Source organism: Doryrhamphus excisus, linkage group LG14 (genome assembly GCF_037039965.1).
Source record: "Doryrhamphus excisus strain RoL-2023G ecotype Guam linkage group LG14, RoL_Dexc_Guam_v1.1, whole genome shotgun sequence".
NCBI classification, from domain to species: Eukaryota; Metazoa; Chordata; class Actinopteri; order Syngnathiformes; family Syngnathidae; genus Doryrhamphus; species Doryrhamphus excisus.
In genome coordinates this window covers 18,561,686-18,571,135 of record NC_136370.1, presented here as the reverse complement: position 1 = coordinate 18,571,135, position 9,450 = coordinate 18,561,686, and the positions used below count along the sequence as shown (strand labels likewise).

General features: G+C 41.7%; 1 protein-coding gene across 13 annotated transcripts in view; it reads right to left on the bottom strand.

Moving 5' to 3' along the window:
- Window positions 1–720: 720 nt before the first annotated feature.
- The window catches only part of kiaa1109 (KIAA1109 ortholog), a 108,773-nt gene continuing 100,043 nt past the window's right edge, over window positions 721–9,450 (bottom strand). For all 13 annotated transcript variants that reach the window (XM_078796276.1, XM_078796280.1, XM_078796283.1 and 10 more), the window contains 8 exons: window positions 9,224–9,413; window positions 8,906–9,123; window positions 7,692–7,943; window positions 5,907–6,110; window positions 5,412–5,606; window positions 4,208–4,342; window positions 3,896–4,061; window positions 721–1,536 (listed from right to left, as the gene is read on the bottom strand). In XM_078796276.1, the coding sequence (XP_078652402.1) occupies window positions 1,314–1,536; window positions 3,896–4,061; window positions 4,208–4,342; window positions 5,412–5,606; window positions 5,907–6,110; window positions 7,692–7,943; window positions 8,906–9,123; window positions 9,224–9,413 (1,583 nt within the window). In that variant the 3' untranslated portion in view covers window positions 721–1,313. The remainder of the gene's footprint in view (window positions 1,537–3,895; window positions 4,062–4,207; window positions 4,343–5,411; window positions 5,607–5,906; window positions 6,111–7,691; window positions 7,944–8,905; window positions 9,124–9,223; window positions 9,414–9,450) is intronic.

The following is a 9,450-nucleotide window of genomic DNA, read 5'->3' as shown; positions in this document are numbered from 1 at the left end:
TTTCCTCCCACATTCCAAAAAACATGCTAGGTTAATTAGCGACTCCAAATTGTCCATAGGTATGAATGTGAGTGTGAATGGTTGTTTGTCTATATGTGCCCTGTGATTGGCTGGATAAGCGGTAGAAAATGAATGAATGTTTTATCATCTTCTAACAACTCGTCCTTAAAAAAAAGTTCCTAACATAGTTTGGGGTTTTAATACTCACATATTAGCGATGATCCAGAGCCTATCCCAGTTGTCTTTAGTCGGGAAGCGGAGTTCACCTTCGACTGGAAAAACCTAATATTTCATGAAATAAATGAAAGAATCAATATTTGAATTCAGGCAAGTTCTAAAACGAAATAGTAAGGAAGTCCCGTTTAACGTTTCTTATTCTTTCACAGTCGAGCAGAGGGACTCGTCGTGTTTGATGAGTTCAGACGTTGCCAAGGGGACCTGGGTGGTTCCGTCTCCGCAATCTTCTGCCTTGGCTCTCCTGCAACTGGCATCAAAAATGCAAAGAGCATGGCATGGAACCAAAAGTAGAACACGGCTAGTGGCGTGCAGGGTGCGGGAACCTCGAAATTCAGTCCGTCACAAATCCCCCGACTTCGCTACGACAGTTCCGTCAGAAGGAATGGGGCAGAATTCCAGCAAAGTAAAAAAGTAAAAGTGCAAACCTTGTTAGTACTACTAACTAGTACTTGTATTTCCTTTCAAAGCCAACTCTAAAAAGCATTTATTTAAAATTCAGTGTCATTATTTTATTAAGTTAGGAAACCAACACATTTATGAAACCGTATTATATACACTGCCTACAACATGGATTTTAAAAAAAGACAAAAATAAGCCATAATAAAGAATTTCCACGTGACATGGCCATAAATAAAGTTGATTCAAACAGTAATTACAGATTCATTAAGTCACAGATCAAATCCCAGTGTTCATTTGTTCACATTAGGGAAAAAAAATGCATTAAATAAAACTAAAATACATAAAGTGTCATTTACCATGTGTTCCATGGGAAACAAATAAAAGGCAATGTTTGAAGAAATCATTTCTCATGAAATATCGGAAAGCATTAAAAGAAAAAAAAAATGTTCAATGCCGTCATTTAGAAGAAGAAGCAGGGTTGAAATCATGAAAGCAATCAAGTGATGGCATCATTGCTATTATTTCCAAAATATACACAAGGGGGGGGGGGTGTCACCGCAGTAAACAGCCATGGCAAGAAGTTCAATTTGGCCAGTTCAGGAAGTGATCCAGCGGGGGGGTTCGACCCCGAGGACGTACCAGACCAGACCCAGGTCTGTGTGAGCCCGTATCAGCCATCAGTGCAAGTGCTCCTCCTTGTCGCGGCCTTTCTTGTCCTTCTCGTCCTGCAGGGCCGTGCCCAGCTTCTTGATGAGCACAGACAGGACCTTGTCCAGCGGGTCCATCACGCCCCTCTGCAGCCACTTGGGAATGGTAGTCCTGGCGTGGTGGAAGCCCAGTTTCTGTAAGATGTAGTCCACGCCCACCGGGTCTATCTTACGGCCGGTCCAGGAGATGAGCCTGCAGGTGACGCCAACGTTTAGACGTTTGGGAAGAAAGTGTTCAAGTAATCCAGCATCCAAGGCTCACCCGTGGGTGTTTGTTTGTGGTAACCCTTCACAATAAAGTACACACAAGTACAGTACTTAATGAGGTACAAACCTACCAAACCACTACTCACTACTACTACTAAATGTAAACATAAATGTCTTAATTCCTCACTAACTAGCCAGTGGTTCCACAGTAACTACTCTAAATGTATGTGTCATAGTTCCTCACTAACTACTCATTGGTTCCTCGGTAACTACTCTAAATGTATGTTCCATACTTCCTCACCAACTAGTCATTGGTTCCACAGTAACTACTCTAAATGTATGTGCCATACTTCCTCACCAACTAGTCATTGGTTCCCCAGTAACTACTCTAAATGTATGTGTCATAGTTCCTCACTAACTACTCATTGGTTCCACAGTAACTACTCTAAATGTATGTGTCATAGTTCCTCACTAACTACTCATTGGTTCCACAGTAACTACTCTAAATGTATGTGTCATAGTTCCTCACTAACTACTCATTGGTTCCACAGTAACTACTCTAAATGTATGTGTCATAGTTCCTCACTAACTACTCATTGGTTCCACAGTAACTACTCTAAATGTATGTGTCATAGTTCCTCACTAACTACTCATTGGTTCCACAGTAACTACTCTAAATGTATGTGTCATAGTTCCTCACTAACTACTCATTGGTTCCACAGTAACTACTCTAAATGTATCTACCTTAGTTCCTCCCTAACTACTCATTGGTTCCACAGTAACTACTCTAAATGTATGTGTCATAGTTCCTCACTAACTACTCATTGGTTCCACAGTAACTACTCTAAATGTATGTGTCATAGTTCCTCACTAACTACTCATTGGTTCCACAGTAACTACTCTAAATGTATGTGTCATAGTTCCTCACTAACTACTCATTGGTTCCACAGTAACTACTCTAAATGTATGTGTCATAGTTCCTCACTAACTACTCATTGGTTCCACAGTAACTACTCTAAATGTATCTACCTTAGTTCCTCCCTAACTACTCATTGGTTCCACAGTAACTACTCTAAATGTATGTGTCATAGTTCCTCACTAACTACTCATTGGTTCCACAGTAACTACTCTAAATGTATGTGTCATAGTTCCTCACGAACTACTCATTGGTTCCACAGTAACTACTCTAAATGTATGCGTCTTAATTCCTTACCGGCTACTCATTGGTTCCTCGGTAACTACTCTAAATGTATGCGTCTTAATTCCTTACCGACTAGTCATTGGTTCGCCAGTAAGCACTCAAAATGTATATATAAATCCTCACTAACTACTCATTGATTCCTCTGTAACTACTCTAAATGTCTTAATTCCTCACTAACTACTCATTGGTTCCTCGGTAACTACTCTAAATGTATGTGTCTTAATTCCTTACCGACTACTCATTGGTTCATCAGTAACTACTCTAAATGTATCTACCTTAGTTCCTCACTAGCTACTCATTGGTTCATCAGTAACTACTCTAAATGTATCTACCTTAGTTCCTCACTAACTACTCATTGGTTCCTCAGTAACAACTCTAAATGTATCTATCTTAGTTCCTCACTAACTACTCATTGGTTCCTCAGTAACTACTCTAAATGTATGTGCCTTAATTCCTTACTGACTACTCATTGGTTCATCGGTAACTACGCTAAATGTATACCTTAGTTTCTCACTAACTACTCATTGGTTCCTCAGTAACTACTCCAAATGTATGTGTCTTAATTCCTTACCAACTACTCATTGGTTCACCAGTAAGCACTCTAAATGTATATATAAATCCTCACTAACTACTCATTGGTTCCTCAGTCACTACTCTAAATGCATATGACATAGATGTATGCGTCTTAGTTCCTCACCAACGACTCATTGGTTCCTCAGTAACTACTCTAAATGTATGTGTCTTAATTCTTCACTAACTACTCATTGGTTCCCCAGTAACTACTCTAAATGTATGTGTCATAGTTCCTCACAACTACCCATTGGTTCCTCAGTCACTACTCTAAATGCATGTGTCATAGATGCGTCTTAGTTCCTCACCAACTACTCATTGGTTCCCCAGTAACTACTCTAAATGTACGTGTCATAGTTCCTCACCAACTACCCATTGGATCCTCAGTAACTACTCTAAACATATGTGTCTTAATTCTTCACTAACTACTCATTTCACACTTTTTTTCAGTCCTTGAACGCACCACAGCTGTGCGCAGCTAGGAAGGGTTACCACCCGATCATTCACCATCCTCCATTGTCGCGGTCCACGGTGTGAGCTGGCTAAAGGATAGACCCGATTCAAGTTGACTGACCTGAGAGTGGGCTCCAAGTGCCAAGTGTTGCACATGAACTCCCTCCAGTCCACCGTAGTGTAGTTGATGCCGTCGTCGTTGTCCTTGTCCGCGGCGCCATCGTCGTGCTGGGCCGTGGGGCTCCTCTGGCCTGGCCGAGCCACAAACATCCTTGGGGCAAAAAGCGCTGGAAACAAAAACAATGACGGTTGCATTGTTGCATTAATACGCCGTGTGAGCGCAACCGTTATTTGCACCGCTAACGGGATCGATTTATTCATCGACGTCTCACCGATTCAAACCCACGACTGGCAAAACAGAAGGAACACAAACCTTTCTCTTTCTCCTTTAAGTAGGCGGACACCATGTCGTGCAGGAACATGATGAGCTCCGCGTCCATCGTCACGCAGATGTGGTCTGTGAATTCCGTCACCACGCTGCACTCCACTTTTGGTTTGCTGGTGGAATCTGGGAAACACACCAATCCAACAGGACATTGAACACTGCCGACGAAAAGTTTGGGATCACTTGCAAATTTCTTTGTTTTCTAAAGAAAAACTCATTTTCATGCATTTCACAATTTTTTTTCCATTTAAACATAAAAAAAAAAAACGAAACTAAAACTAAAATCTCTTACTCTTATGCTGTTAACTACTCCCTTCAGAGAGCAGCACAAACTGGGTCTAACGAGGACGCAAAAACGATGCACAACTGTGCAAGAAGACAAATATCAGAGTGTGTAGTGTAGAAAAAAAAAATAAAAAAACTTATAAGGAAAGCAGGAAGTGAACAAATGTAACAGTTACTGATTGTAAAAGTACCAGATGGAGGGGTAGGATTTAATAAGCTTTGCTTCTTCCTACTCCTTTTGGACATGTGGAACTGTGAACTGATTATGGGATGCATTCAATTGTAATCTGATGCATGTTCAAATGAAATCAAACCATAAAAAAAATAAATAAATAAAATTTTTAAATTTAAATTTTTTATTTAAAATTTTTTTTTAATTAAATAAAAAAATTACATTAAAAAAATACATTATATGAGAAAGGCAGGAAGTGAACAAATGTAACAGTTAGTGATTGTAAAAGTACCAGATGGAGGGGTAGGATTTAATAAGCTTTGCTTCTTCCTACTCCTTTTGGACATGTGGAACTGGGAACTGATTATGGGATGCATTCAATTGTAATCTGATGCATGTTCAAATGAAATCAAAGCATAAAAAAAAAATAATTAAAAAAAGAAATATATTTTTTTAATTTAAATGTTTACATTTTTTTTTTAATTAAATTAAAAAAAATAATAATAAAAAAAATTATAGATTAAATTTTAAATTAAATTAAATTTCTAAATTTAATTTCTAATTTAATTTCTAATTTTAAAAAGTCTGAAGGGAACGGCAATGTTTGCATTGCCAAGTAACCGCCTCAAAGCTCTCATAATTCAGGACCATATCTAACAAGATAGTGGGTAAAAACTCAACCCCAAATCTGACCTCTGCAGTGTTCAAACTAGTAATTTTGGCAAGGCACCACACCTAACAACGAAGGTTCGTCGGGATCTTGCACGTGGATGGACTTGAAGTCCAGCTGCATTCTGGGAAGAGCAAAGATGGTCTCCGTCTCGTGATTGTAGCTGGAGTTGCTGCGGAAGCTGCTCAGCAGGCTGGAGCTCTTGGCGGCGGCTCCGCCGTCTTGGTTGTTAGCCTCCACGTTCCTGAGCAAGTTTAACTCTGGGAGGAAGAGATTGAAAGAAAAGAGAAGTTGGAGAAGTCCTTTGAGCTTTTTTTCTTCCTTGAACTCCATCTCGGCTATTTTGCATTAAAGATAACAAGCCGCCGCTTCAAGGCAAGATCGCGAGTGGCTGGTTTATGGTTTGGGGACCCGTTTGTCTCAGCACTGTTTCAAGTGGAGAATTTTCAAAGTTCTTAACGACTCTGCGCTTAGTTGCCAGTTTGAATTTAACTTGAATTATTAAAAATATGAAAAAAAATGCTGGATTATTTCACAAAATAACAAAAAAATTTTTTTACCTTCATTTCTCATGGCAGTGACATAGTTAAACCATTCTTTAACGGTGGCGACGCCGTGTGGAGGGTTTTCATGACGGCGTCGGGTTATCTTGGTTATGGTGGCCATGGGGCTTTCCAGTGCACCACACGGTTTGGTCACCATTGTGTTGTGACCGAGATGGAAGTCCAACGTCTGCACGATGTAAGTGGAATCATCCTTGGATCCTGTTGAAGAAAATACATTAGCGCAGTGTTTTTCAACCTATTTTGAGCCACGGTACGTTTTTTTTTTTTTTTTTTTTACATTGGAAAAATCTTGTGGCACAACACTAACCAAAAATGTTCCAAAATGTCACCACGACCTCACACGTGCATCAATAAGTCTATGGGAGGAACAAGGCAGGTGTTGCCACACGGACCAATATTACAATCACCTTTCCGGGAAACAATGGTATCCATGGAAAGGAATATTCCAATCTCTTGTCTACATGCGTTTGTGAAAATCAACCAGAATAGTCAATAGGGCATGCCCAGTAAAACGTAAACATCAACATCACGTGATTACCGACTTCCGATACAGAGTTTTTTTTTTCCCACTTGTCGGAATAACTCCGTATTGTCAGTTTTTCGTTCATCCAATCTTGGAATTTAGTTCAAATCCAAAACAAACTTAGCTTAGTCCAGTGCCGATTGCTGGCCTCCATTTTTAAAAGTGAAGAACGTCTGGATCTGCGTGTTACGTCATATCTGAGCATGCGCTGAAAGAACGCACCCGGGATCAATTTAAACAGGAAAAAGATCAAATTCAATCTTGCTAATATTTTATCATTAAACTCGGGACATGTTTTATATACATACAGTAAAGTCTTGTTATATCGATATCGGTTATATCGAAGTACTGCTTATTACGATACTATTTTCATTTCCCGGCAAATTTCTAGTCTTTTATGATATAATTAGCTCCGTTAGTACGATACCCGGTTATTATGATAATCCGGTTACTACGATGCCCTTTTCATCTCCCGCCAGCCAATTTGGTCTGCTTATATCGATACAAAAGCAGCTTAAATCAATCTTTGCTTAAGGATTTCAATACCAAAAAAGAACACGGCGAACGGCTGCTTCCAGTCAACTTTATTTTTCACACTTCCACCACCAGAGTGCAGCACACACAGCGGAAAACACCCGTCCCTCGCGCCTACCCCTCCGGGTGGCAACACCTTCCCTATCGATAGTTCCATGGTGAATTATGTCCCGGTAACCGGTAATCACTACAGTGTAAGTTTATTTTTATTTACTGTAGTACAAAATTTATTGCAGTACAAAAGCATGCTAGATACGCAATCCATGAACTCAAGGAGAAAATTACATGCCATATCAAAGATCCGCCCACTTTTAATGCAGTTCGGCGCAGGATCGGATATATGGATAGTCCGGTTATATCGGTATTTTTTCCGACTCCCGAGAATATCGATATAACGAGACTTTACTGTATATATTTTCTTTTTTAATAAAACTGGACTTGTGAATAAAGTATAGAAGGGTTTAGATTCTGTTCCACAGATGGCGCTAATGCACACGAAAGCTGCTTGCCAACCGCCAATAAACAACAGAAGAAGAAAAACACCACGAAGAAGAACGCAGTCTGACAACTTTCCGTTTGAGCGGGTACAAGATACCTCAATCGGATTGGTTAAAGGAATATTCAAGGTACACTAGTGTGCCGCGGGACAGTGCTTGAAAACCACTGCATTAGCGTACCGGACGGACACAACAGAGGACCTTAAAATGAAAGCGTTCTCTCACCATCCTCCAGTATTTTCTGCGCCTCGGTCCAGAAGGCGATGTTGGGCTCTTCCAGGTGGAAAAGGGCCCACGACTTGGAGCGGAAGTTGGGTCCGTGGAAGCAAGCCAGGGTCATGTGATTGCCGTGCAGGCTCATTGAACCCCCCAGCTGCACCGTGTCCTCGGGTAGAGGCATCTGGAAGAGGGATATGTGGCAGCCGGCGATGACCTTCAGCACGCCGGGCCAATGGCGGTGATGAGCTGCATCCATGTCTGCATGCGAGACACAAAATGAGGGTAAATAGATTCTCACCATGGCGGCTGCTAACGATTATTAGCATCTTTTTACTTGTGTTTATTAGTTCAACGACGTCATCAAGTCCTTACCTCGATGAAAATGCAAATAATGCTAGGTTAATTAGCGACTCCAAATTGTCCATAGGTATGAATGTGAGTGTGAATGGTTGTTTGTCTATATGTGCCCTGTGATTGGCTGGCCACCAGTCCAGGGTGTACCCCGCCTCTCGCCCCAAGACAGCTGGGATAGGCTCCAGCACCTCCGCGATACTCTTGAGGAAAAGCGGTAGAAAACGAATGAATGAATGAGTTTTGTACGGTGATTAAGTGGTTAGCGTGCAGGCCACACAGCTAGGAGACCAGGGTTCAATTCCACCCTCGTTTTCCCCGTGCATGCGTGGGTTTTCTCCGGGTACTCCGGTTTCCTCCCACATTCCAAAAACATGCTAGGTTAATTGGCGATTGAAACGGTGTGGGAGTGGTTAGTGCACAGGCCACACAGAAAGGAGACCAGAGTTCGATTCCACTGTCGGCCATCTCTGTGTGGAGTTTGCATGTTCTTCCCGTCCGGGTCTTTCCTCCCACATTCCAAAAACATGCTAGGTTAATTAGCCACTCCAAATTGTCCATAGGTATGAATGTGAGTGTGAATGGTTGTTTGTCTATATGTGCCCTGTGATTGGCTGGCCACCAGTCCAGGGTGTACCCCGCCTCTCACCCCAAGACAGCTGGGATAGGCTCCAGCACCCCCGTGAGGAAAAGCGGTAGAAAATGAACTGATTTTTTGTGACCAAATAAACCATTGTTATGATAATATATAGTACTAATTAATATCATAATAATACAATATTTCCATCTTTCACTCTCTAATGTCGTGAAATTGTATTGATTGTATTTTCTCATATTCTGAAAAAAAAAAAAAAAAAGAGTACGCTTACAAAGCTCTGCCGCTCCTTTATCGGTGTTGATGACGGGGGTTTTAGGAGGCAGGTAGGGGCCGGGGCCCCACGTGGAGAGCGCCCGCTTGCTGGTGTCAAACTGCTGCGTGAAAAACTCCTGCAGCTTCATGCCGATCTTGATGAGGTCTGGCGTAGTGGAGCGTGAAATGATCACCTGGAAAATGTCCCACTGCAAGTCCCCGTGGACAAAGATCTCGCTGGAAGGAAGCGGTGGGGGGTGGGGGGGTAGGAGGGTTATACGTGGAACAATGGTATCAATGGTATCAAGTGCAATCAAGCGCTGATGTAATATAATACCTTTTCTCCGATATGCTGGAATCGACGGTACACAGGTTGACTTTCCACTCGTCTTGCAGTTGCAGGTCAGCATTACTGAACACGCCCATTAGGATGCTGGAGCCCATGTAGTCCACTCGGGCCTCAGTGGAGCCCATGGTGATTTGGATTTTATGGCTGGGTTGCTGGTTCGGGTGCTCAGAGATGTGCGCTAGGAAACAAAAAGGAACTATATATATATATATACA